The sequence below is a fragment of the Hylobates moloch genome, unplaced genomic scaffold, assembly GCF_009828535.3.
Source record: "Hylobates moloch isolate HMO894 unplaced genomic scaffold, HMol_V3 SCAFFOLD_14, whole genome shotgun sequence".
NCBI classification, from domain to species: Eukaryota; Metazoa; Chordata; class Mammalia; order Primates; family Hylobatidae; genus Hylobates; species Hylobates moloch.
In genome coordinates this window covers 41,042,732-41,070,625 of record NW_026652289.1, presented here as the reverse complement: position 1 = coordinate 41,070,625, position 27,894 = coordinate 41,042,732, and the positions used below count along the sequence as shown (strand labels likewise).

Here is a 27,894-nt window from a genome sequence, read left to right as displayed (position 1 = left end):
CTCTACCCACAGGAGCGCTGGACCCCGGCAGGAGTAGCAGGCTGCCCGCTGCTGGCCCGCGGACAGGCACCCCCTCCCCCAAAGCTGTTGCCATGGCCACAGGGGACATTTGATGTGAAGCGCGGCTCCCCCCTCTCCACTCGCTTTCTCCGCTCGCCTTCAGGATGACGTCATGAACATCCGTGGCCCTGACAGGCCACCCGTGGGTTGGTCTCGGCTTTAAAGCAGCTGTTCTCCCCTCGCCCGGCAGCCGCGGCGACTGTGTTTGCACCGGGCGGACCATGCCAGGACTACGGACCCGGACAGGACTGATGACCTCAGAGAGGCAAGTATTCAAGGGGCATTTCACAAACAGCTTCCTCAAACCCCACCCCCTCCCCCGCACTGCGCTTCTGCTTGCACTGCGGCTCCTGGGGAGAAGCAAAGTGCCGGCAGCTGGGTGGTGAGGGTCTTTCTTCCAGAAAGAAACGGAGAGCAAGTGGTCTTCCTCCCTAGCCGCGGCGACTCATGCCAGGTAAAAATCCCAGCCGAGGTCCCCCGTCCAGTCCCCTCCTCCAGGTCAAGGGTTCAGGACTGGAGAATCTGCCGACTGGAGCTGATATTCGGGAAGCTAAGCCTGAGGCTGCTCTGGAGGGCCGGGGAAGCCAGCCGCCAGGCTTGGCACCCGCCAAATGTGCCTTGCCGAAATGAAGAGGAAGGAAGGCGACTTCGGAGCCCAGCAGGTGAGCGTTCCTAGGGGATGCTGGGCGGGCTAGAGGTGTGGGGGCGTCTCGTTCCAGTACCCGCCCGGGGCGACGCGGAAACCCGGCTTGCAGTTTGTTTCGCGCGGTCCCGCGCCCAGTAGGAGAAAGACGGCCCCACAGCCTCGCGGGAGCCGGATCTCGCAACCCAGCCGCCCCAAGCCCGCTGCCGCCGCTCCTCCCGCGCTTCTCGCCCCTGATTCTAGATGCAGCTGACTTGTTGCATGCAGAAGAGCAGCTGGGTTCCGCGTTCCAAGCCTCTCCTCTTTGCTTTGCCTGCCACCAGATCTGAGCGCCAGGAGTCGGGGGACTCTGCCGGCCAGCACCCAGAGAGCCCAGAGCAGCAGGAAAAAATGTGAAAAGTACCAGGAGACCACTGGGTAATCGCCCCAGTGCAAAGGGCCTTTCTTCCTACCCACCGCAATTGCAGCAAATAACTCCAGGGAGGGGAATCAGAGGCGCTGGGGATTGCGCCCTGGGGGAGCCCTATCTGCTGAAAGAGAGCGTCTAATGCCGTTACTTCCCAGTGTAGCCTTTCCACTCGGCGGACCAAGCGCCTCTCCTTCGCTTGGAGTCGGCTCAGAATCAGGCTGCTAAAGGTCCCTGGAGCCCCTCCCCGAGAGAATCCGAGCCTCCAGCTTCAGCACCAGAGGCTGGACAGTGCCCTGGCCCTAGGGTGCCCATGGTCGGTGCCCGCGAACGGCTCGGCCTCCCAGCCCACGCCACGTGCGCTCGCGGCCCCTCAGACCCCACGCGGAGGAGGTCAGGAGGTGACACAGGTTCGCGGAAGAAAGCGGGACTCATCTTCCTCATTTCTCCAGGGATTTAGGTGTGGAATTCTAGGAGAGCATTCTCTCTCGCCCTGGCCAAGACCAGTGGAAAAACTTGGCGCCAAATGCAGGCAATGGTGCGGGGAGCAGAGGCACGATTGCAGGCGGTGAGCAAAGGGGCAAGCGGGACAGAGGATCTACTGCGAGCCCCGGGCTCTGGTGTTCCGTGAAAAATCGCCACATTTCAATCCTGCGCTCCCGCGCGCTCCCTCTCGCTCTCTCCCCCTTCCTTTTTCCCTTCCTTCCTTCCTCCCCGCGCTCTCTGTATGCCTTAATAGGAGTGAGTGGAAGGGAAAGAGTGAGGTGGAGGGTGAAGATAATGAAACCGAGGTAAGAAGCACATTTTATCTAGGTCTCAACACTCCAGCGTGGATGAAATCTGTCCAAAAAGAACATCAAGGTACGCGTTTTTTTACCCAAAGGAGCCCAAGGTGACCTTTGTATGAGGAGCAAAGATTATTGTTTGGCCAAGAAGGGGAAAGACCGCGGAGGGAGAGACGCTATCACAAAAGGGCTAACGGAGGTGGAGAAGGAAGAGAACGGACCTGACTTGGGCACTAGCATGGTTACCAGGCAACCAGTCGCAGCACCTGCCTCCTGTTGCCTTGGTTACGGTGGGTGGAGGGGCTTTGGCCACTGATAATCCGTCAGCACCTTGATTATTTAAAATATCTCCTGGGGAGCCCCTGCCTTGTCTGGGCTAGGTGAGAGGCACATCGATCCCACGTAAGGCTCCGTCTGGGGAAATCCTGGAAGATGTTTGTTTTTTGTTTGTTTGTTTGTTTTTCTTTTAAGTCAAGGCGCATAGCAAACCAACTTACCTTTCCACCACTACAGTCATCCCCTCCCCCCTCCACCCCACTGGCTTCATTTCTCCAGGATTTACAATTTGGGCGTTTATATTTTTCATTTAGTCCTTTATACTGGAGGAGCTGAGTTCCTATCCCCACCCTCTCTTTTTCCCCCTTAAAATGAGAAAAAAAAATTTTGCTCTTCATGGATGAACAAAAGGGAGACAAGAGAATTGTCCAAGGGTGTCTACTGTAGAGAGAAGCTTTCTCCCTGGTTTGATAGTCATCCCTCCCCCACTAAACCACTCCCCTCAGGGGAGAGGGGGCTGAATTCTGGATTACCCCACTTCTCACCTTGCCCCATAGACCACATAGAAAGCACAGGTAGAGGGAAACGTGTCTCCCTTAGCAAATGGACACTAGCATCACTCTCATTTGATTCCTCAAGATTTTCCCCTCTTCTTCCTCCCCAGCATTGCCTTCATAATTAGCAAATACAGCACCTAAAGCTTCTAACCCTCTGAGTTTTTCTGTTTCCCTTGATTGACAAACATTGACTACACTTTCACCTGTCATCCTTGCCCTGCCTATGTTCATTTGAAACATCTGTGTAGGAAATTATTTTACTCATAATTTTCCAAAGGCAGCTGTAACATTCTTGGAATGATTTGAGAGGAAACTGCTAGCAAGTTACCAGAACAGCCTGTGCTCTGTGCACTATTTCATCTCAAATATGTCTAAGAGCCATGAACTTTCTCTTTCCCAAAAAACAACAACAACAACAACAAAAGAACTTTGTTTTAAACTGAGATATTACTTGACAGCACGGGGATGGAGAACATTTCCATTTCAGGCAGTAACTATGATATCTTTATCTGTGATGCCCTGAACCAGTAAACACACATGTCTTTTCTTTTCTCCTCTTGTTCTCTTCTTTTCTCTCCATTTCCTTCATTTATTATTAATAAAAAATTTTTTAATCATTATAATTTCAGCATAAGTTTAAAAGGTCAAAAATTCACTCGGTGAACTGACTTGATAGTTTTGGGGATATTTACATTAAAATGCTTTTAAAATGCTTTTCTCTCACATGTTACTATAGAAACTTCCCTTTAGACCAGACCAGACAGCTGGTCTGCTTTTTATACTTTTCTTCCCAAAGAAGTGTTTTCCTTTATGAATTCTCTGGGGCAGCTATCATTGATCACATCAATAATGTCCCATAGCAACAGTTGTTTTTTTTTTTAAATTATTATTCACTTTCTGCTTATTTTCTTTATGGACAAAGGGTCTACTTTCCTTTCAAGAAGATAACTGAGCTCTTATTGGCTGGAAAGGAAGAAGCATTCTTTCATTGGTTGGTGTGTATTGCCTTGTCAACCAATAAGAGGATGCCATTTATCCTTTTCTGACTAGCTGAGTGAGCAGGGTACACAGAAGGATTGAATCTGCCTTAGTTCTACCCAGTAGCAAAGGATAGAACTCAGAGTCCTGGACTCAGGATCTGGAATTGACTTTGGCTAATCCAGATTGCACTGACTTGCAAGGGTGACTTTTTTTACCTATCTATTCGTAGCTTACTTCAACATACCTGCCTTATACCTTGTCCTATGGCTTTTTTCCCCCTTTATTTTAGGAGATACTGCGATCATCCTTCCAAGTCAGTGCAGGTTATTGTTACCAGCACACTGAGGGTCCAGAGAATTTTGTGATTTCCCCTAAAAGTAGATAATTGGTCCTCATTGTTAGAGATTTGGTGAAAACTTTTGGAGATGAAGATGGAAAGCTAGAAGTTGGAAGAGCTGCATTGCGTGTGACGCAGAATGGATATCTCAGCTTTTGGATTCACTCTGCTCAGCTCTCAGCTTTGGTGTTTTGTGTTTGGTGTTTGGTGTCCTCTCCACTTTGATTTTTATTTGTCTGTTTTTCCACTTTCATTCTTCAGAGCTGCGCTTTCGGCCTGAATTTTCAGCGACAAATAGAAAAGCTGAATGGATGGAGACAATGACTCTCTAATTCAGTGTAAGAGCTGACTCATCGCTTCCCAGGAAGACTTGCTGCAGGTAGGTGGTGGTGATCCTGGAACTGGGGATTATCGCAGTCCTTTGTTGCATTGGCAATGGGCAGGTCTGTTTATTTTTCTCTTTTTTCCTGCACCAAATAGTCCTACTCAGGGATGCTGGCATTGGTCGCCACTTGCCTAAAAAGAGGGGAAGTCGAAGTTCTTTCCCTTTCAGGACAGAAACTCTCTGATAACAGCCTGGAAGAAGCCTTAATGTGAGTACAGACCACTTCAGTCAGTCTTTTTTTTGGTTCTTGGCAGGAGAGGATACTGGGAGTGGATAGATGCCTGATCATCACGGTGCTATCAAGAGCCATATTCTTTATTGGCCCCATCTGTGCCAGAGTTCAGCGGTACCATGAGCCCTAGTGCTAGACTATAAGCCCTTCAATATTAGGAGCTATGTCTTGTACCCCTCTGATTCCCTCAAACTCAGTTGTGCTTAAAGGAGGGCTGAACAAATGTTTGAACTAAATCCTACTGGCTAGTATTAAGACAAATAGCTTATCTTCTTCTTTATGAGAATGGTAGCTCTAGACCTGGACCCTCCCCCTCCAAATCAAAAGCTTCATATTCCCTAGCCCTCTTCACAAAAGATAAATTAAGGCTCAGTTAATTGTTACCATGGTAACATGGAGTGGCCACATTGAGGATCCCCATCATCCATTACTGTCATGAGGTAAAAGAGAGGAGGGGTTTGGGATCATTGTCATGGAGGAAACCATGGAAACAAGCGTTGCTAAGGGAACGGCTCTAAATCCAGAGGAAAGAAATTAGAAGTGGGGAGTGGAAGTTGGTGGGCTCAAGGGCAGGTCATTTTTTCAAAATATATTTCTTTGAGACTATAGCAGCCACTTTTATTGCTTGCATCTTCTCCCAATTCAGATAGAGCCCAGAATTAAAGAATTTTGAAAACTAGAGCTACAATCAGTTCAAGTTCATCTTCATTGGATCTGTAAGGAAAAAGCCAATGAAAATGGATTTACCCTGTTCACACCTCACAATCCTACTCTGTCTCTGAACTCTGCTTCTTTGCCAACCAGTTTCATTTATCACGGGCCAGGCTGCATGCGAGGCACTGGGAAGAATAATGAGTTGAGAGTCCCTGCTCTCATAGTGAGCTTCTAGCAGGGCAGTGGTTTGGGTGGTGGCTTTAGAGCCGGGGTTGCTCATGTAATCTAGATCAGTCAGTCCTGCAAGGTGACATCCAGAGCCATGCTATGGTTCTCTTCAAACTCCCTTTGTGGTTCATTTTAGCTTGTCTATTACTTCTTGAAGTTTATTTGCCAGCTCCCTAAGAAAGGCCTGTTTTTTCTAGAAATACCTAGGGTGCTAAGCTCTCCTATTAACCAAGGGGTTACCTTAGTTAGCATTGTTCTCTAATGGTACGCTCAGGTCCTTGTCTCTAAAACAATCCAAGGATGAAGGACTAACCCTCTCTCAACAGTGGCAAAGAGACATGGGGCTATTTTTTTTTTATTGTAAAAGAAATTAAAGACCACACATCCATCTCTGTTTCTTGATAGATTAAAGGATGGGGAAAGGAGGTCTCAGTTTTCTGCAGCTGGGAATTTCAGAGCCAGCACCTCACTGGGCGGCGGGGCGGGGGGGGGGGGGGAGTGGACTGAAGAGGGTCATAAGCAGCCTCTGGGGGAGGGACACCTCTCCCTTACATCTTCCACAAAAGAACTTCTTGGTTTTTCTTAGACCCGTGGCAGAGCTGTGCCCTGTCTCAGGCTGACAGCTAGAAGGGGCTGGGACTCAGAGCTGGGTACTGCCAGTCTTCTCCATGTCTCCCCCGACTCCCCCTGCTCCTGAGCTTCTCCATCCCCAGGCAAGCCCCCTCCCCATTCTGGATAGAGAGAATAAACCCAAGGATGGAAGGGTGGGCTAAAGAGGAAGCACTCACAATTAAAAAGAGAAAGAATTACAAGCAGCACCAATAGGGAAGGGTAATTATCCTTCAGTTGCTGCAGAAATACAATTAGGGCTGTGCTCTCTGAGCCACCAGGATATTGTGGCTTTTGCTAATTAAGGAGCGGATGTGCCCTGCCAGCACAATTAGAGGCTGGCCCAGGCAGCAGGGGTTTTGCCTCTCCTCCACCAGTGCCACACTGCAAGGGAAATTAACCAGGGAGCCCAGCGTTGTGCCTGCAGGTAGGGGATGACCGCGCCAGGATTCCACCAGCCTCCTGTCCACAACCATTTCCCCTTTTCCTCTCTTCCTGTTCTGCTTACCCCAGCACCACCACTCTGACTTCATTCTGAAGCTGTGCTTCCAGGGCTCAGTAACCACTGGAAGAATTTTCACCATGGGCCATGCCCATAGGCTTCCAGAAGGGGGAGGCACCAGTAGAGAGGGGTCACCATTTCCAAGCTCTACTTTCCCTTCTCCATGGTGGTTCAGTGCTTTATGATTAGTAAAGAAAAGAGAGAAATGAACCACTTGCCTGCTTCCCTTTAAAAATAATTCCCCTGTTTGTAAAGGAAGTATGCTCAAATTGGGTGCAGTGGCTCACGTGTATAATCCCAGCACTTTGAGATGCTGAGGCAGGAGGATCACTTGAGCCCAGGAGTTCAAGACCAGCCTGGGCAATATAGTGAGACCTTGTCTCTACTAAAAAAAAAAAAAAAAAAAAATTAGCTGTAGTCCCAGGTACTAGGGAGGCTAAGTTGGAATTATCACTTGAACACTTGAGTCTGGAAGGTCGAAGCTGGAGTGAGCCATGATTGCACCACTGCACTACAGCCTGGGTGACAGAGCAAGACCCTGTCTCAGCAAAACAAAACAAAGCAACTATGTCCATTATAGAAAGTAGAACACTCCAGAAAAAAGGGGAAAGTAAGAAAAAAAAAATTTCTCCAGGGAATTCTGAGGTGAGGAGAGGTGTTCAGAGATGAACTTGGTAATAGGAGCAGAGACAACGCCTAACCTGAAGGAGCATCCAGACCGCTGACCTGGTGGCGAGGGGAGGTGAGGTGGTCCTCGAATGCCTTGCAGAACTGGCCTGGATACAGAGTGGACCGGCTGGCCCCGTCTGGAAGACTAGTGATTTTGTTGTTGTCTTACTGCGCTCAACAACAAATCCCAGTCTGCCTAATGGTGCCAGCCATCGCAGCGGGGTGCAGGAAATGGGGGCAGCCCCCCTTTTTGGCTATCCTTCCACGTGTTCTTTTTTGTATCTTTTGTGTTTCCTAGAAAACATCTCAGGTTACCACCCTGAACACCCATCGGCAGACTCTTCCAGAAATGTGGACAAACTATGGTGTGAGCAGGGAAGTGGGGCAGGGTCTCTGTTTTCAGGGAGCAGTGGACTGCTTCCATACCACTGCCTGAAGGCCAGGGAGAGAAAAACCCTCCTTAATTACTAATTCCCCCAACAATCACTTTGGGGCACCTATAATGGAGGCACCTTGTAACCCCACACCCCGGGGCTCAGGGCCTCGTTGTCTGTGGCCCGACAGCCACAGTGTATGCGGGCACCAAGAGGTATGTGCTGGAGACCGAGGTTCCCGGATGTTCGGTGTACCTGGCAGCAAGGGGGACACACCTGAGCTCGGAGCTTGTCTGGTGCCTGCTCCACAGCTGAGGGAGTGGACTTGTGTGTATGGAATTTCTTGGTCCCAAATACCTGCCTCTGTGCTGCTACATCCAGAGGTGTGGCCAAGGGAAAAAAGCCCAGTGCTTGGGGGCCATCCCCCACTGTGGCAGGAGTACAATTAGAATTAGTGATTAGAAAAAGCATTTCCCAGCCTTTTTTTTTTTTTTTGGAGACAGAGTCTCACTCTGTCCCAGGCAGGAGTGCAGTGGTGCAGTCCTGACCCACTGCAACCTCCACCTCCTGGGTTCAAGTGATTCTTGTGCCTCAGCCTCCCGACTAGCTGGGATTACAGGTGAATGCCACCAACCCAGCTAATTTTTTGTATTTTTAGTAGAGAGAGGGGTTTGCTATGTTGGTCAGGTTGGTCTCGAACTCGCGACCTCAGATGATCTGCCCACTTCGGCCTCCCAAAGTGCTGGGATTATAGGCATCAGCCACCTTGCCTGGCCTCCCAGCCTTTCTGCCTGGGATTCCTCTGCCTGGGGAGGTACCTTGCCCTAAGGTGAGCACCGAGTTACAGTGATGACACTTTCAGTGGAGATTAATTTTCAAGCAACAAATCCAAATGCCCTCCCTATTCCTAAGTATATTCCCACCATCCTCCATTCATACAGCAGAGGACACTAAAGCATATTACAAACTAAAGTTGGGGGCTGGAGATTGTACTCATTTAGGGAATTCTAAAAATGCAACCATTAGCTGAGCTCATTCTGCCTCTTCCGATTGCTAGCTGTGTGACCTTTGGGAAGGCACTTGACCTCTCTGAACCAAGTCAGCCCTTCACTTCTACCCAGAGACTGTCGCTGCCTCTACTTCTGCTGCTCCCTCTCCTCCAAACTGGCTCTCTTCCTCTGCACTTCAGTCTTTTAAATTTCCTTTTACTCCTAACCCTGCCTGAAGCCAGTGGGAAGCCAGTCCTATTAGAAATCTCATTTACACTTCATAAGTCTGCAAATTGGTGTCACTCAGCAGGTGTCTGTCCTTCACAGCGGGAGAGAAGCCCAGATTGGGCAGGAAGGGCAGAGCTGGAGAACAGGAGAGGAGGGGAGTTGAGTCTCTCCAGGGCAGCCCTCAGCCTCTGGGGCTGGTTTGGGGATGGAACGGGGAGAGATTGTGCCTCAGTGAAACAAGCGTCTGGGGAGGGAAGTGGGGTGCATTCCTGATTTGAGGGATGGATACCAGAGCCTTTGTTAAGTGGTGGGGGAGTCCTGGCTCTGAAGTCAAACACGTCCCAGTTTCAATCCTGGCTCCACTGCTTATGAGCTGTGTGACTTTGGGTCAGTCACTCAACATCTCTGAGTCTCAGATTCCTCAACTGTAAAACAGAATTGATCACATCTACCTTGCTAGGTTATTACGATAAGTAGGCAAGTGAAGTGTCATAATACAAAATAGCATAGGTATACACCCAATATTGGTCTCTTCTGCCTTTTCTTTCATAGTTTTCATGGTTGTCCTCTTCACCAGCCTTGTGCACCCACAAGTCTGCGATCCTGAAATAGGAAAAAATGGAAACCACCATCTTTCTATTAGTCTCCCCTGTCATGTAGAAATTTAATCCTATTTAAATATGTGTCATTCCTCTTCCAGATCAGTATCTTGCCCATTCCAGGGGGCTAAATATATATTGAAAGAATGAATATAGACCAAGTCCCTCCCCACTTTAAAAATGCTGAAATGAGGGCCTGCAGAGGTTGTGACTTATCTCTTGGTCACTCAGCAAAATAGACAATTTACTGTTGTTTTTATTTATATTTATTTATTTATGTATTTATTTATTGAAATGGGGTCTGGCTTTGTCACCCAGGCTGGAGTGTAGTGGTGTGATCTCGGCTCAATGCAGCCCCAACCTCCCGGGCTCAAGCAATCCTCCTCCCTCAGCCTCCCGATCAGCTGAGACTACAGACACCCACCACCACACCTGACTAATTATTGTATTTTTTGTAGAGTCTCCCAGTGTTGCTTAGGCTGGTCTTAAACTCCTGGGCTCAGGTGATCCTACCACCTTGGCTTCACCAAATGCTGAAAATACAGCGTAAGTCACAGCGCCCGGCCCTAACTTACTACTTTTTAAGGTAACTTTCTTGGAGTCTCAACACAAAAACATCGGTGATCCAAGGGTCAGGGCATCTGGCCCCTCGCCTTAACTGCATCAACCAGGTTTAGGAAACAGCCTGATTTCCAGCCCCACCCATCGCAACTGGAGCTGTCAGGTTTCCCTGCTCACGTTTCCCTGGATGAGCAGAGAGGCAGCGTCCTCTGCTGGAAGCTTTAGGTAACTCCACTTTGGCGGCAATTGTCAGTCTCCGCGACAAATTACTAACACCTGGGTAGATTTATAAACCTTTCTGTTCAGGCCCCACCCCAGACCAGTTAAATCAGAATCTTGGGGTGGGGTGTGACCCAAGCGTCTGAGGTGTTTTTTTTTTTTTTTTGAGACGGAGTCTCGCTCTGTCGCCCAGGCTGGAGTGCAGTGGCGCGATCTCGGCTCCTGGGTTCATGCCATTCTACCGCCTCAGCCTCCCGAGCAGCTGGGACTACAGGCGCCCGCCACCACGCCCGGCTAATTTTTTTTTTTTTTTTTTTTTTTTTAGTAGAGAAAGGGTTTCACTGTGCTAGCCAGATGGTCTCGATCTCCTGACCTCGTGATCCGCCCACCTCGGCCTCCCAAAGTGCTGGGATTACAGGCGTGAGCCACCGCGCCCGGCCTCGTCTGTGTTTTTTAAAGTTCAGCATGTTGAGTCAAGACTGGGGACCACTGAATGAGGGATTAATTTTACATGTGAGGGAACTCTAGAATGGAGCAAGCAACGGCAGAGAATAAAACCCCCCTGGATCAAATCTCTCCGGTTTTCCGTTAATAAATTAGCCGTGTGAGACTTAGCCTGGGCCTGAGGATCCCCGACATTCTTAGGAGATGGGGGAGGGTACAAAGGTACCTTAATTGTCTTGGTGCCAGGCTGTGTCCTGGTAGGTCCAAAGTCCAGCCGCTGCTGGATCAAGAGAGCTAAGAGGCAGGGAGCTGTGTGAATAAAACAAGTACATTATTCACATTTAGCACTGGGAGTGTTGTCAGCTTCATACTCTCCAACACAATGGATCCTAAACTTCAGCATGCCTCAGGATTAGCTATTTCATCAGCTTGTTAAAATGCTGCGCCCCGCCCCCTAATTTTCTTAATCCTACCCCTTGACTGTTTGGACCTCATCCCCTGACTTTCTGGGCCCCACACCCTGATTTTCTGATTCAGTAGGTCCAACAAATTCCCAGGTAAATGCCCATGCTGCTGGGCTAGGACGACACGTGGAGAACAATTGCTCTAAAAATTGAGCAGATCAACACTCTCTTTCAAGTCTACACTTGGCCCAGCACCATGGGGATCCCCACAGTACCCCAATAAGTCCTCAAAATGAGTACACGGGGCAGGCAGAATGGCACTCTGACTGTAGCATAATGATTTGTAAATGCAAAACAGGTCAAGTCCTGTCTCAAGTGTTTTCAGATTGAAAACGCGGAGGGGGAAATGATGGGGTCTGTGAGGTCAGAGCTTGGATGACGGGTTTTTCCCCACCAGGCCCCAGCCTAAACAAGCTCTGTTGTAAAGGAACCCTCGTCTTTGTGGAAGGAGGAGTTTTTTTTTTTTTTTCCTTTAAGATGGAGTCTTGCTCTGTCACCCAGGCTGAAGTGCAGCGGCGCCATCTCGGCTCACTGCAACCTCTGCCTCCTGGGTTCAAATGATTCTCCTGCCTCAGCCTTCCGTGTAGCTGGGATTACAGACATGCGTCACCATGCCCATCTAATTTTTGTATTTTTAGTAGAGATGGAGTTTCACCATGTTGGCCAGGGTGATCTTGAACTCCTGACCTTGTGATCTACCACCTCTGCTTCCCAAAGTGTTGGGATTACAGGCGTGAGCCACCGCACCCAGCCTAGGAGGAGATATTTTTACTCAATCCAGAGGCAGCCTCTGGGTAGAAGGGAAGGGCTGACTTGGTTCAGCGAGGTCAAGAGCCTTGCCAAAAGTCACACAGCTAGCAGAAGTTGGAGGGTGAGTTTAGTGGTTTCCCTAAGAAAGAAGGGGTATGGGTACTACCATCCACAGTCAAGATGCCAGTGTGAGGCCACCCTTACTGAATACCTGGGACATCAAGTTTTTTTACTTAGCAATTTTTTTTTATGATAAATGTAAGTATAGATGGTCCCTGACCTACAATGGCTCAATTTAACATTTTTCGACTTTACAATAGTGCAAAAGCAATATGCATTTAGTAGAAACCTTACTTCAAGTGTCCATACAATCATTCTGTTTTTTATTTTCAGTATAGTCGTGAATAAATCATGTGACATATTCAGTACTTTATTATAACATTTGTGTTAGATGATTTTGCCCAACTGTAGGCCAATGTAAATGTTGTAAGTACATCTAAGGTATGTCAGGCTAAGCTATATACGTTTGGTAGGTTAGATGTATTAAGTGCATTTTCAACCTGTGAATTATAGTGGGTTTATCTGGACATGGCCTCATTGTTAAGTTACAGAGCATCTGTAAATATGGACATCTTAAAAATATGTCATTAAATGAACGCAATGGAGTCTAAATATCATAATGATTTGATACAAACATTATTCATTTTCATTTATTTATTTTTTGTAGAGGTGGGGTCTCACTATGTTGCCCAGGCTGGAGGGTAACACAATCATAGTGCACTGTGGCCTCAAACTCCTGCCCTTCTCAAGTGATCCTCCCATCTCAACCTCCAAAGTAGCTGGGACTACAGGCATGTGCCACCTTGCCTAGCTTCTTTATTTATTTATTTATTGAGACAGAGTCTTGCGCTGTTGCCCAGGCTAGACAGTAGTGGTGCAATCTTGGCTCACTGCAACCTCTATCTCCGGGGTGCAGGAGATTCTCGTGCCTCAGCCTCCTGAGTAACTGGGATTATAGGTGCCCACACCATACCTAGGTAATTTTTGTGTTTTTAGTAGAGACAGGATTTCACCATGTTGGCCAGGCTGGTCTCAAACTTGAGACCTCAGGTGATTCACCTGCCTTGGCCTCCCAAAGTGTTGGAATTACAGGTGTGAGCCACAGCACCCAGCCTTCATTTTTAAAGTACATGAAAAAACTATTTCTGACAATGTTGAGTTTTACCTAAGCACTGTGCTCCTAGAGAACAGCAATGATTAACGCCTTACCCCCAAACCCTACCTCAACCCCATCCTCTCAGGCTCTGGAAATGGCTCACTGCAAAGAAACACCCTTCTGCATATGACTGAGATAAAACTCATGGATTCCCCTCTATGGCGATTCCCCACTATACCCTGTTACTAGACTGGATACAGACAGCCCCAGTTCCCATTTGCCTCATAAGTGATTAGCTGAACTACTTGGCCCATTGATCAGCTGGAAAAAAATGCTCATTAACAAAACTTTGGTTAAGCTTTTGTCCTTCCCCAAGGCCTCTGAATATTGGCCCACCCTCAGCCTAAACCAGCATGAAATCCCTCTGCAACAGCCCCCTTGAGAACAGGCTGTCCTCAGGATAAAGCCATCTCTGATCTACTGCCCCATGCTGTCACTCTCATTCATCCCACTTGCCTACACCAGGTTCTTTCTAGACTGGTTTACTCCTCCCTATGAAAGAAAATCCCCTTTTGCCTACCCCTTGAGAGTTTGTAGATTTATGGCCTGAGTGTTCTCCCTATTTAGAGAGTCTTACCACCCTCACCCCACCCCAAAATCATCCTTTTAAATAAAATCTCTCTTTATGAAATCTGGATCTGTTTTTTTATTTGAATAATATGCAATATTCTTTTTTTCTTCTCATTCAGCTTCTGCTGTGGAGTTTTATCCAAGCATAATATATTTTCAAGCTTGGTAATATTTTATGAAGCACCCTATTGTACATTTCTGTCACACAATTATATAGATAAATTTGAACTTGTTAACTCTAAAAAATTTTCTGTGACCATGAGGTTCTAAGGGTTAATTTTTTTTCTTCTAGATTGAAATGCTGTTGTAATTATTAGTAGTACGTATGGTTAAAACAAATACAGCATTTCATTATATGAGAGAATCTTTAAATGTAAAAGTTAATTAATCTTCATTAAAATTTCATGGAAAATATGTCTTTGAAGGAGATGGATTGAGCCAGTTACTTTTCCATAAATTTGTGAGTCCAGAGATGAATATCACTTTTTGTAAGAATGAGACAGAGGTGAGTCTGTTGTTTTGATTTTACAGTTGTAGGCCTGATAAACATTGTTTACATTAAAACCATAGAGAAGTGGGAAGGGTTTTAGTCTGGCAATTCTCTCACTTCTTTTAAATTCCTGATAATTATCTATACTCAAATATTTATTTATTTATTTATTTATTTATTTGAGACAGGGTCTGTCTGGCTCTGTCGCCCAGGCTGGAGTGCAGTGGATCAATCATAGCTCACTGTAACCTCTAACTCCTGGACTCGAGGGATCCTCCCACTTCAGCCTCCCCAGTAGTTGGGACTGTAGGCACACACCTCCACATTTATTTATTTTTGTAGAGCCAGGATCTTGCTATGTTGCCCAGGCTGGTCTCAAACTCCTGGCCTCAAGCAGTCCTCCAGCCTCGGTCTCAAGAAAATGTTTTTAATGACCTAATAACATGATTAGATCCTCCTTGAATCTTGGTGAAAGCAAAGAATGAGAAACCACCTGACTTGTAGAAGGATTTCTTGCCCCGTCCTCAACAATAATTCATACATTATTTAGAATTGCTCTGTTGTTTCTTCTGGAGACTTTCATTTCCCAAGGTAATGCAGCATTGCAAGATTTAGAACAGGTGCAGTGTGAATTGCCTTTGAAAAGCGGGAGACAGCTGGTTACACAGGAAGAGAGGGAAGCTGAACCTCAAAGACCCCAGGCATATTCTGAGGCCCAGCACCATGCAAGCTGAGGATCTGGATATTGACTCTTAAAACTCTCCTTGGCTGGGTGCGGGGGCTCACGCCTGTAATCCCAGCACTTTGGGAGGTCGAGGTGGGTGGATCACGAGGTCAGGAGTTCGAGACCAGCCTGACCAACATGGTGAAACCCCCATCTCTACTAAAAATAGAGCTGGGCATGGTGGCCTGTGCCTGTAATCCCAGCTGTTCCAGAGGCTGAGGCAGGAAAATCACTTGAACCCGGGAGGCAGATGTTGCAGTGAGCCGAGATTGTGCCACTGCATTCCAGCCTGGGTGACAGAGTGAGACTCCATCTCAAAAAAACAAAAACAAAACCAAAAAAAACCAAAAAACAAAAAAAACTCTCCTTGCCCCAGATTTACCTCCCATAGTCCCCATGCCTGAAGACCACTGTCCTATAACCCCTTCCCCTGTGCTCTCTGATCAGCACTGCCTCCTAAGTAGCATTTGAATCTGTTATTTCAAGTGCTACTTAGGTGGGGAGCTCTTTATCCTCCACATCATTCTGGACGTCATGATCTTCCAAATTTCCACAACCACTCCCCCACTCCTCTCTGTCCAGTCCTCATCCATTCCTCTCTATGCTGCAGCCAGAACAAGTTTTCTCAAATGCAGATTCACTGGTGAACCATCTATGGCTTAAATCCCTCTGCCTCCCCAAAGCCTGTAGGGGCCTGGGTAAAAGGATTGATCTCTCTTGTGATCTCATCCCTTGTCCTGCTTCCCTCTAAGTTGTACTCCCATCAGAAACAGCTCCTAGCCTATTTCTCATCACAGGTACCTTTCCAATACCACTTCTGCTTGCAAAATGGGAACTAAGAGAAGTCAGACTGCTTAGGTAAGGATCTTTGGATTCTAGGTGTTTCTCCTTAATTTAACTGTCAATTTCCTTAACTGTAAAACTGAAATAATAGTAAGGTCATTGTACAAATTAACTGAATATTTTGCCTGGCACATCATTCGTGCTTACATAATACATGTGAACTGTTTATTATTGTTCTTGTTATTACTCATGTTACACTGAATTTTTTTTCTTTCTTTCTTTTTTTTTTTTTTTTGAGACGGAGTTTTGCTCTTGTTGCCCAGGCTGGAGTGCAATGGCCCTATCTCGGCTCACTGCAACCTCCGCCTTCTGGGCTCAAGCGATTCTCCTGCCTCAGCCTCCCGAGTAGTTGGGATTACAGGCGCCCGTCAACGCCTGGCTAATTTTTGTATTTTTGGCAGAGATGGGGTTTCATCATGTTGGTCAGGCTGGTCTCAAACTCCTGACCTCAGGTGACCACCCGCCTTGGCCTCCCAAAGTGCTGGGATTACAGGCGTGAGCCACTGCGCCCCGGCCTCATGTTGCACTGAATTTTCTGTTAACCTTGCTGTTTCCCTGCTGTTAGATAAACAACTTAGGATGCTTATGTGTTTATTCTGTGCATCCCACTGCCAAGTGCACGTAGGAACTTAATACTTAGGAGTCAAGTGTTGCAAAAGAATAAATGAAAAAGCAGCGCTGACGGAGGAAATCTGACTTTCAAAGTCTTTATTTAGTGTCTACTGCGTATATTATTTCCTTGAATCCCAGAACACCCGAGGAGGTAGGGGCCGATGTTCCCAATCTGCAGATGTGGGTGTACTCAGTAAGTCATTCGGCCTTTGGTGGTACCAGGCTTACAGGAGCCCACATCCCGACCCAGGGAGAGGAGTGGATTGGAGCCGGGGAACACTGATGGGACCGGGCAGGGACGAGAAGGGATCAGGCTCTCCTCCCTTCTCTTTAAAATTTCCCGCCAGTATGGCCGGCTCGCAGCACGAGTTACGCCCTCTTCAGGAGTCCCTCCCCTTCTGCTTTCGCCAGCCTCTCCGCTGCCAGGCAGGCTCGACCAATCAGAAGAGGCCTTGGGCGGGCGCTGCCGTCCAGCGAGCCAATAGGCGGGCAGTCGGAGCCGGGCTTGCCCGGGCAAGTGGGAGCTGCCGGCTTCCCGGATGCCACGTGCGGGCCGGAAGAGACGCGCGGGGCTTCAGGTGAGATCCAGGACCCTGCGCCGCCGCGGCGGGGTCGGGCGGGCTGAGGCCGCGTGTCCCGGGTCGCAGGTCCCCGCGCATTGTGCCCGCCCCGGCCTGCGGCAGGGACGCCTGAGCTGGGCTGACCCTGCCCTACCGGCCAGCAGAAAAGCAGGCCAGGCGCCGCCTGTCTCCAGCCCTCGCTCTGCTCGGGGGTCCAGGGCCAGAGGGGGCGGCGCTGGTCGTTGGGATTCGGCCCAGCCGCCGCGGCCAGCAAGTGACCAACGCCCGAGTCCTTCCCGGTGAGATCAGGCCTCCCACGCGTCACGCCTGGCAGAACGCCAGCCGGTGGGGAGGTCGTGCCGGGATAGCCGACTTTAGTTGTTGTCGTTCCGTGGACTTTTTAGCAGCACAGGGGACGTTATCGAGCCAGGTTTTCTCAGATTTGGGCGATTATCAGAATTGTGGCTTGAGGGTAGGGGTCGTGCGCGCGCTTTTTAAAAATCTAGATTCTCAGGCCCCTTTCCCCAAAATAGCAATTAGGACGGTGTGGGAGTGGGCCTGAAAATCAGCCTTTTATCAGATGTCATGTGGTAATTAACTACATTTGGGAAGCCCTCGGTTGATGGTGAAGAGACGTGACTTGCCCCAGATCATCTAGCTACTTAGTGCCAGAGGAGGGTCTAGAACTGCCCTCTGTCCTCCTGATCAGCCAGCGGGTTGGTGGCTCTCATGCCACTGAGGATTCTGACTTCGTGGTTCCTTTGGGGCCTTTGCTCTATTGACTCTGCAGCTGGGACCCTTTCTTTAGGCCAGAACCCCCTCCCTGCCTGAAGGCCCAGTGTCTGACCCCCAGAGCGCTGGGTCCAGGCTAGAGAAAGGCTTGTATTTGCCCTGGTTGAAAGGGTTGTTTTATCTGAGCGGAACTTCTCTCCAGCTTCACTGGGCTACATTTGGGTCCCCAAAGAGGTGTGTCCTTGATAACTGTTGGTTTTGACCTGTCAGCATGTTAGCAGGAGGAGCCGCGGACAAAACCCCACAGACACCGAGGTAGTGAAGGAATTGGCTTTTAATCAGCTGGAAGTATCGGCAGACTAGCGTCTCAAAATCCGAGCTTGCTGAGTGCACAATTTCTGTCCCTTTTAAGGGCCCACAACACTAAAGATTTTACATGAAAGGGCCGTGATTGATTGAGCAATCTAGGGGGTATGTGACAGGGGCTGCATGCACCGGTAGTCAGAGTGTAACAGAACAGAACAAGAAATTTCACAATGTCCTTCCATACAATGTCTAAAATCTATGGATAACATCGGTTGCTAGGTCGTGGGTTGAATTTTAACTATCAGGCTAAGGTCAGGCAGGCCCAGGCCTGGTTTTGGGTCTGGTTTTGGGTCTGGTGCCTGGCGCCGGGCTGCCTGCCTTTGGTTTTGCTTCCTTGTTTCTTCTTAAAACAGGTACTGAGTATAAAATAATGTAGAACAATATGAGGGGGAGGTCTCTCTCTCTCTCTCCTCTCAAGCAAGGTCAGGGTGTTTGGAAAAGGACTGCTTTCCTCTCTTGAAATAGGAGGCCACAGAGACCTTTTCTCAGATGACTTAATTTCTGGCTTCTTTAAAACCTTGCCAGTAGGATCAGGAAAGCCACCCTCCTTAGTCCTAGCCTCAGCCCCTCACAGAGAAAGGAGGGGACTATCCGCCATCCCCCTTTCCCAAATTAGTTATTAGCAGGGTGGGCATTGGGCTGCTTTTTCTCCCATTGCTGGGCTGAGGCAGATTAAGGTTCTGAATTTGTCAGTTCTAAGATGTGACTGTCAATATGAGGAAGTTGGTTACAGTTAAGACCTTTTTAAAAGAGAGACCTTTTCTCCTGGAAAGGATGGAATGAGCAAGCAGGGTGGATGAGTCAGGATGGGTCAGGTCTGGATGAGTCAAGTCAGGATGCGGTGCCCTGCCCTAGAGTGTGGGGAGTCTTTATGCAAATGCTGGCATCATCAAACCTGGCATTTCACCTCACCTCCCACCCCATTCCCGTTTCTCTTAGTCTCTGCTGCTACTGCTCAGGTTTTCATCTTCTCCAGACCTCTTTCTACACCCTTCTGAAGAGGACCTGCCACGTGCCAGCTTCTAGGCTGGCTGTTGGGGAAGGGACAGAGACAATCAAGGCTCTAACCTGTCTTCTTACAGCTCTGAGGTAGACTGTGTGTACCAATGGACTTTGAAGGGTGTAATAATTCTCAAATTGTGCTGTAAGAGCTCAGCACAGAGGGATGAATTTCTTTGCTCCCTAGCTAGACTTAGTGTCCTGAGTCAGGGCTACTGTGGGATATTTCAGTGACCTCCATAGGTGCCTCTGGGGCTCCCTCACTCACTTGGCCAGTAGAGGCCAATTCAGGGGACACCAGATTGGGGTAGGGGTGGCTTGTGGAATGGCCACCAGAGTGGGAAGCAGAAGATGAAATGGTCCAAATGAGAGAGGAGTGAGGAGCAGTGCCTCCAGCATGACCCACCTTATGCTCTACACCCCAGTGACTTCAGGCTGCTGGTGGGCCCTCTTCCTCCACCCTGGGTTACTCCTTTTTCAGACCTTTGCCCCTAACATGGCCACTGATTCTTCTCCCTTCTACCTGGAAGGTTACTGTTTTACATGCACACAGATTTAGCCTCTTCCAGGAAGCCTCCAGAGAATTGTCCTCCAGCCTGTTTTGCCTCCCTAGCACCTCTGCGTCAGCCCGTAGCACACTTTATGCTTGGTTTCTGTCTCCACCATGAAACTAAACTTCTTGGAGTCCAGGATCCACCTTTGCAGCTGCCCAGCACCTGGCACAGTGGAGACCCGAGAGCCTCAGTGTGGCATTACCCTGTGCAACCCAGTGGGACAGAGGTTCTAACAGAAGGGATTCTGGGTGGTGGCAGAACAATAGCTGAGTCTGAAAGAGCAGGAGGGCTGTGAGTGGGAAGGGAGGCAGGGGAAGGCCTGTGGCTTGGGAAAGGGCAGTGAGTCCAGGCGGAGGCTGCTCTGGCCTGAGAAAAGCCGGTCACCAACCACGGGCTAGAGTCTAACCTCTCTGGGAGAAGGAGCAGTGGTTATTGAGCCCCTACTGTTTAGAATACAGGAAGACCCCAGAATACATTGTGTCATTTCCTCTTCACACAGTAGAGGGGGTGGTAGGATCATTTTACATGCCTGAAAACTGAAACTCAGCAGTTTAGGCAATTTACAAAGAGCTGAGTTAGGCCGAGCATGGTGGCCCACACCTGTAATCCCAGCACTTTGGGAGGCCAAGGCAGGTGGATCACCTGAGGTCAGGAGTTTGAGAGCAGCCTGTCCAACATGGCAAAACGCCATCTCTATTAAAAATACAAAAATTAGCCAGGCGTGGTGGCGCATGCCTGTAATCCAGCTACACAGGAGGCTGAGGCAGGAGAATCGCTTGAAGCCAGGAGGCGGAGGTTGCAGTGAGCTGAGATCACGCTGTTGCACTCTAGCCTGGGTAACAAGAACGAAACTCCGTCTCAAAAAAAACAACAAAAAAAAGCCGAGTTAAACCTGCTCTGCCTGACTTCAAAGCCCTAGTTTGTTTGATCTGTTAAAAATGTACTGACTGACTTGGCATAACAAATGAGATAGGCTTTCCAAGCTATGGCCTCAGCTGTTGGGAAGATGCTGGGTTTTGCAAACTCACATGAACATCAGACATTTCCTGTAGCAGCAATGAGCAAGGGCACCTCTTATCCTAGCATTCAGTGACGAGGGCTTGAAGTCCCCTGGGTGGGCGCCCACTGCAGAAATCTGCAAGCACTTCAGATCAGGACTGTTAAATGTTTCTAGATGCGGTGGTGATTAATGAATTACAAAGTCAGGTAAAGAAATTACATTTAAAGGCTGGACACGGTGGCTCATACCTATAATCCCAGTACTTTGGGAGGCCGAAGTGGGCGGATCACTTGAGCCCAGTTTAAGACCAGCAGGGCAACATGATGAAACCCCATCTCTACTAAAAATACAAAAAAATTAGCCAGGTGTGGTGGTGTGCACCTGTAGTCCCAGTTACCCAGGAGGCTGAGGTGGGAGGATCACTTGAGCCCTGCAGTGAGCTGTGATCACGCCAATGCACTTCAGCCTGGGTGACAGAGCAAGACCTTATCTCAAAATAAATAAATAAAATAAATAAATAAATTATAGTTGGTTAACATATTACAAAAAAATACAACTATTCAGTTACTGCAGGCTTCCTATGAAATTTTTTCTCCAGGTTCTGCTGAGGATCTGTGCCTTCACATTTCAAAAAAAAATTTCTTAAAAAGGGCTATACAGTTTCTATAACCTGTATTTTCCTATAACCATACCTCTGTCAAAGTCCAATGCTTCTTAGCTAAAAATCACAGCAGAAAGAAAGTCCACTGCTAACAATATTGGACTCAGCCATGGTTTGAGGTCGAGGGTGTGGATTCTGGGTTCCTATCAGCCTTTGACTTTTACTAATTGGGCAAGTTTCTTCACCTCTGTGCCTCAGTTTCTTACCTGTAAAATGAAGATAATAATACTTTGTTCAGGTCATTGAGCAGATTGAGTGATTCCATGTAGTATTTACAACAGTGATTTGCATGTGTTTACAGTATGAATGCTTTTATTAGTGAAATGGGTCCTCAACTCAATCTGGGAGCCACGAGCTACAGTGCAGGGCTCTCGGGCATCCGCACCGTGGATCACTGCAGGGAGGGAGGGTGGGTGGGCTGCCTGGCACACTCTCACCCAGCTCCTCTGCCTGTGCGTTCTCTCTTCAGGCTGCTGCCCCATTGGAAGATTACTCCCCAGGCTTCCCTTGCCCCAAGCAGTGAGCTGACTGGAATGGTACCCCGGGAGGCCCCTGAGTCTGCTCAGTGCCTGTGCCCTTCCCTCACCATCCCAAATGCCAAGGATGTGCTTCGGAAGAGGCACAAGAGAAGGAGCCGACAGCACCAGCGGTTCATGGCCCGGAAGGCCTTGCTGCAGGAGCAGGGGCTGCTGAGCATGCCTCCAGAACCAGGGTCCTCCCCACTGCCCACCCCTTTCGGGGCAGCGACAGCAACTGAAGCTGCCAGCAGTGGGAAGCAGTGTCTGAGGGCTGGATCTGGCGGTGCCCCATGCAGCAGAAGGCCTGCTCCCAGGAAAGCCTCAGGGCCCTTGCCCAGCAAGTGTGTGGCTATCGACTGTGAGATGGTGGGCACGGGACCCCGAGGGCGGGTGAGCGAGCTGGCCCGCTGTTCCATTGTGAGCTACCATGGCGATGTCCTCTATGACAAGTACATCAGGCCTGAGATGCCCATCGTTGACTACCGTACTCGCTGGAGCGGCATCACTCGGCAGCACATGCGCAAGGCTATCCCCTTCCAGGTGGCCCAGAAAGAGGTAAGGACAGGGTTGGGGACTTGTTTGGGAGGTGTGGTGGGCTGGAAAGAGCCACCCTGGATTCACTTTGCTTCACTGGGGGCAAGAAACTTTGGGAAAGTCACCTAACTGCTCCAAACAGTAGCTTCCTTCTCCATAGTATAGGGGAAATAAAAATAAAATCCCGACCCTGCCTCCAGATAAGGATTGCTGGCCTGTTGCACAGGACAATGTAGAAAGGCTATACCAAGTGTAGCCTTTAAGTGATAAAGGCCTATAAGTGATAAACAGCTTATATTTTAGCGTTTGCTTTCTGTTATAAAAGTTGTACGCTTTGATGTGAAATTTGTAAAGCCCACAGTGGCATCACGTTCAGGTATGGATGTTTTGGCATATTTCCTTATGTTAGTTTCTTAGTGCTTAGAAAAAATTAGTTAGTGGTTGGGACCACACTGATGCACCAGGAATTCCCAAACATGCTTGACCTTAGAAACACCTAAGGCCTTTTTAACAATCTAGGATCCTTGTCCCTGGTTCCTTCCATAGAGTTCCTGATCCATTAGGCTTGGGGAGGGCTCTGACCCATGTTCCAAAAAATCATCACACTGTGCAGACTTGCACCATAAAGCCACAGGGCTTAAGGGGAAATGGAGGAAGGGGACAGTATTAAAAAGGCCATCAGTGACACCCCAAAAATAAGATAGAAACCTAATAAAAAGGGTAGTCCAGTTTTACACATCTTGTTCTTCTTTTTTTTTTTTTTCTTCCACACATCTTAAATGGTTAAGAAATGCACAATACACCAATAAGTATGGCACTTTACCTTGAAAAAGACCTGAAGCTTGCTTGTGGAAACAGGAGTCAGAAAGGTTGCAGCTTGAGTTTCTGTGAAGTGGTGGAAGGAGAGTTCTTTGAAGTCAGACAGGAAGTGTGACACCAGCTGTGGGTGGGTGTGGCTCATCACACAGGTGAACCAGGGTTGCTGGGAGATGTTTGGGCTGTGTGCATATTGTGTATGCCCTCTTGGCTCAGTTCAGCTGGATGCAGTTTTCTGCGTTCATTCAGTGTTTCTCAAGGACGAAATTATGCATAAGCAAAGGTGAAATTTGCATTGTTCTCAAAATGTGTCATACATCAATTGCATTGAGACAAATCTGCATTTTTAAACAAGCCTTATAACAGAACCACTTTTTAACACTTCTGGGTTATTCTTGGGATTAGGCAAGGTTGGGAAATACTGGTGTACACTATCTCGTGTCCTACTTTTTCACATAACATTGTGGCCCGAGCATTCCTTTGAAATGATTGGAGGTTATTTTATGTATCAAGCAGGCCAATCAGTAAGAGTAGCAACAAGAGGGGAGGTGTGTGGTGAACCCTCCAGCTCCTTAGTCCCTTCCATTGACCTGGTGGGTGGTGGTCCCAAGAGCAGGACCGCTTTTTGTTTGCCCAGACTGAGCCACTGTGGGGTGTGCTTCATCTCTTTCCACTTCATGGCTGACTTGGGGGGAGGGGCAGTGTGGTGAGTGACCAGCATGGTGGCATGCCCCTACTATAAGGTCTCAATGCATCTTATCCATCTGCCATGAAAGCTGGGGTTAGGCATAAACCATATGTTGCCAGCAGAGGTAGGCTGTGGAGGCCGGCGACTGGTGATAAGGAGAGCCCAAGCCCAGCTAAGAGGGCTGGAGGGGGTTGCTGGCCCGTGGCCCTGGGCGTGGCCTCCCTGGTGTGTGAGGAGGGCCACCCAGCAGGGAAGGGAGGTACACATTGTGCAGGCGGCCAGAGCTGAGCAAGAGAGCACGTTAAGAGGGTGAGGAGGAGTTGGTACACAGCAGGGCAAGGGGGCAGAGTCCTGAAGACAGGGATTATGGCCCTTAATGCTCATAAGAGCTGCTGCTATGGTGTGTCTACCAGTGACAGGCACGGTTCTGTTGACTTCGCCCAGCTGGTCTTTATTGATCACCTCCTGTGATAAGTAAATAATCAATAAATGTAATGCTTTCTACTACAGGAAAAAGATAGGCATTAAAAAAAAAGAATAAATGTGACGCTTTCCTTGGAGCATCACTAAGAAGTCCAACGTGGTCCCTGCACTCACAGACCTTACAGTGGGGTGGGGGAGAGTTGGGTGGAGTGGGAGGCCTGGCGATGTCTTCCAGGCTGAGAGGAGAGCCAGCGCCAGCAGTAGAGTTGCTTGTATCTGGTAACAGGAAGCCTTCTATCCATGACCTCGTTTAGTCCTCAGAGCCACCCCACGGAATGCTGCTGGCAGTGTTCCCCTTTGACAAGTGCAGAAGACATAGGTATGCCCCTGGGTATAGACAGTAGAAGGGCCTGGGTTCAGACTGGGGGCAGCATGGTTGACTGTAGAGCTCGTGATCTCCCCACTTCGTGCTGCTTCCCTCCACAGGGATCCATGCACCTATTGGCCAGGGGTTCTCGGGGCGTGTCTCCTGCCGGCCTGACGGTGTGGGGGGACCTCCCTGACTCCTCTCTCTGCTCACAGATCCTTAAGCTCCTGAAGGGCAAGGTGGTGGTGGGGCACGCGCTGCACAACGACTTCCAGGCGCTCAAGTATGTCCACCCTCGGAGCCAGACCCGGGATACCACCTATGTCCCAAACTTCCTCAGCGAGCCCGGCCTCCACACCCGGACCCGGGTTTCTCTAAAGGACCTGGCCCTGCAGCTGCTGCACAAGAAGATCCAGGTGCGTGGTGGGAGAGTGGCTGGAAGGGAGGGAGGCCCTCCTGGCCTCCATGCCACCTGAGCCACAGACAAGGCTTTGGGCTGTGTCTCCAGCCTCTTTGTCATTCTCTCTTCCCTAGTCCAGGTCCAGGGACCTTGCCTAAATGGGTCTCCTTCCTGTACACGCAGCTGCAGGTGTTTCTCTCCATCATCCTTCTTCCCCAGTGTGTACTGCAATTCTCCTAGAACACATTCTCCTAGGCCGATCTCTTCCAGCTCTGTCCCCTGCCTAACTCTTGGTTCTTGCATCCCTGAAGGATGGTCTCCCATCCCCCACTACCAGACATAGAGTCTTAGATCGGGAGGAGCCAGTACCTCTTGCTCCTGTTGGGCTTCACATTTATTATTCATCTGGTCTGCAAGCCTTTGAAGCAAGAGATTTTTAGCATGCCTTATATTTGAGGAAAACAGGCTTGGAGAAGCTGCATGGCTTATGGTGTACAGTTGGGGTTCCATCCCTTTTCTGTGAACCTCCATTCTGAGCATACGTATTCTTGGGCCTGCACAAAGAGCCCTGGGAAACTGGCCTTGCTTCTTGGGGTAACAGGCCTCTCACCAGGCCTGCAGGCAGTGATGTGTTGGCTCTCATCAGCAGGTGGGCCAGCATGGGCACTCATCAGTAGAAGATGCCACGGCAGCCATGGAGCTCTACCGGCTGGTGGAGGTGCAGTGGGAACAGCAGGAGGCCCGCAGCCTCTGGACCTGCCCCGAGGACAGAGAACCTGACAGCAGCACAGACATGGAACAGTACATGGAGGACCAGTACTGGCCCGATGACCTGGCCCACGGCAGCAGAGGAGGAGCCAGGGAGGCACAGGACAGAAGGAATTGAGAAGGGGGCGGGGCTCCCTGGCTGGGCTTCCGGTGTGGCCGGTGAAAGTGGGGGCCAGGAGAGCAGCGGGCACTCCTTCCTGGGCAGGGTGGGGCAGGATGCAGCGAGCCAGCCCCAGGGCCAGAGGAGTTGGGGTCATCTGTTACCTTGACACCCTCTGCTCACAGCATAGCCCTCTGTCTCTCCAGGGCTGTTGGTTCTTTCTCCTGACTCCTGTGGTTTTGCTAATGGCACTTTACAGACTCCATGGAGATGTCAGGTGGACCATCTTCTAGGGCCCAGCAGGAGTAGGGAGTGTGCCAACAGACTGCCCAGGTTGTCGTGGCCTTCCCCACCCCCCAGATCTCCTGAGTCATCATGCTGTGCTAATGAAAGGGATCATATCACTGTCTCTGGGGATGGTGGGTGGAGGTGTCAATATCCTGGAGCTCCCTTACCCCAACTCAATGACTTGGGGTAAAGTCTCTTCCTTTTGTTGCCTACCTCTTCCTCCACTCATTTGGGTTCAGAATAAATATGCCCTGAAGTTAAAGAGTTAAATCCTAAAGGAGGCATTTCTTCCCCACCTCCCTGACCTGGAACCCTGGCTACAGCCCTTGTAGGAACTCTGTGCTCCCTCTGGCCTGTCAGCTCCCTGCTAGGCTACAGTGGAATAGCAGAGCCCACAGGCTTCTCGTTGGGAGCTGGCTCCTTAACATGCTTGCAACAGAAAGCCCCAAGCACACCTTAGGGAGGAGGGAAGGCAGGTAAGCTTTGGGCGAGAACTGGCATATTTATTTTGACCCAAATCAGGGATTTCCCCAGTCCACCCAGTACTGGGCTCTTAAGCAAAAGTCTGAGAAACAAGACAGTGATTTGAATTCTGGGGCCTTTGTGTAGAATTGTGCCTGAACTTTATTTATTTATTAAGAGCAGGGCCACTCGCTAGGGGAGTGGAGTCTGCGTGTCTCCTGGGGCTGGGGCTGGGGCAGGGCATTGGCAGTTATGCAGTGGCCCTGAACCTGGTCTGGTGCCCCCTCAGCTCTTTGACAAACACTGTGGCTGTTGGGTTTTCTCCTGTTTCTAAAAATATTCTCTTCTTTCCTAAGTGACAGTTTTGAAGTATTGGGTAACCAAGAGCTCAGGTCACACAGACCTTGGAGCCCCATCTTTGCTTGCAGCTTTTGAGATACTAGGCAAGCTTGGGACTTCACTCTTGAGCCTGTTGTTTCCTCATCTGTAAAATGGGGATAGTGGTACGGCCTACCTCATAGGGTTGTAATGAGCACTAAATGTGAAGTGTTTGGCACAGTGCCTGGCACATGGTGAGCCACAGCTACTGTGAGTTTCTGTTTATCCTTTTTTTTTTTTTTTTTTTAAGCCCAAAAAGGGGCCACAACGTGTTTATTCTTTGAGGATTTGTTGCAACTTCTTCAGGATAACACCTGAGTCCACAGGCTGAGCAGCTGTGGCCCAGACAGAACTGCTCTGGCTTGGCTGTTCCAGCAGGTGGGGTGCTGGCCTCGGTGAGGGCACAGCAGCAAGGTTCACGGATATCCGTGTGTCTTGTCTGTGGCCACCAGGCACAGGTTTGGCTTCCGGTCAGTGTCCTGACACTGTGCGGGAGGTGACAACAGAGCAAAGCAGCACAGGGGTCAGGGAGGTAGAGACACTGCTGAAATCACACTACCCCACCCTCAGCTGAAGCCCCACGTTCCGCAAACTTGGGGTCATAGATTGTCCAGTCACTGGCTCCCTCCCTGTCAGCACAGCACAGAGGAAGGGGCTAACTGAATCTTTTACCACTTCTGGCCTGGCTCCAGAACTTTGTTCTAGATTCCTTAAAAGTCGGTAGCTGATGTCAAACTCAGTTGAGCAGTAGCTTTGATCCCTTGGTCTGGGGTTGAAGGAAGATGGCGCTATTATCAGCGGGGAAATGTACTATTTATGATCAGCTTTGTTGTAAAACCATTTGTTCTAGAATAAAACTCAATTCGAAAAGTG

The 27,894-nt window shown here is 49.2% G+C and overlaps 1 protein-coding gene across 7 annotated transcripts; it reads left to right on the top strand.

The window, feature by feature from the left end:
• The first annotated feature begins 195 nt into the window (after nt 1–195).
• Nucleotides 196–27,894, top strand: AEN (apoptosis enhancing nuclease). 7 transcript variants are annotated; one of them, XM_058427610.1, is made up of 8 exons: nt 196–722; nt 1,027–1,120; nt 1,562–2,184; nt 4,307–4,424; nt 4,526–4,638; nt 21,749–22,352; nt 24,841–25,041; nt 25,672–27,890. In XM_058427610.1, the coding sequence occupies exons 5-8, from the start codon at nt 4,538–4,540 to the stop codon at nt 25,909–25,911; spliced, it is 1,146 nt and encodes a 381-aa protein (XP_058283593.1). In that variant the 5' UTR covers nt 196–722; nt 1,027–1,120; nt 1,562–2,184; nt 4,307–4,424; nt 4,526–4,537; the 3' UTR covers nt 25,912–27,890. The 7 variants fall into 7 exon arrangements, with proteins under 7 accessions (XP_058283593.1, XP_032030380.1, XP_058283594.1 ...); XM_032174489.2 differs by having other exon boundaries at nt 1,027–1,677; nt 1,923–2,184; XM_058427611.1 differs by having other exon boundaries at nt 1,027–2,184; nt 25,675–27,890.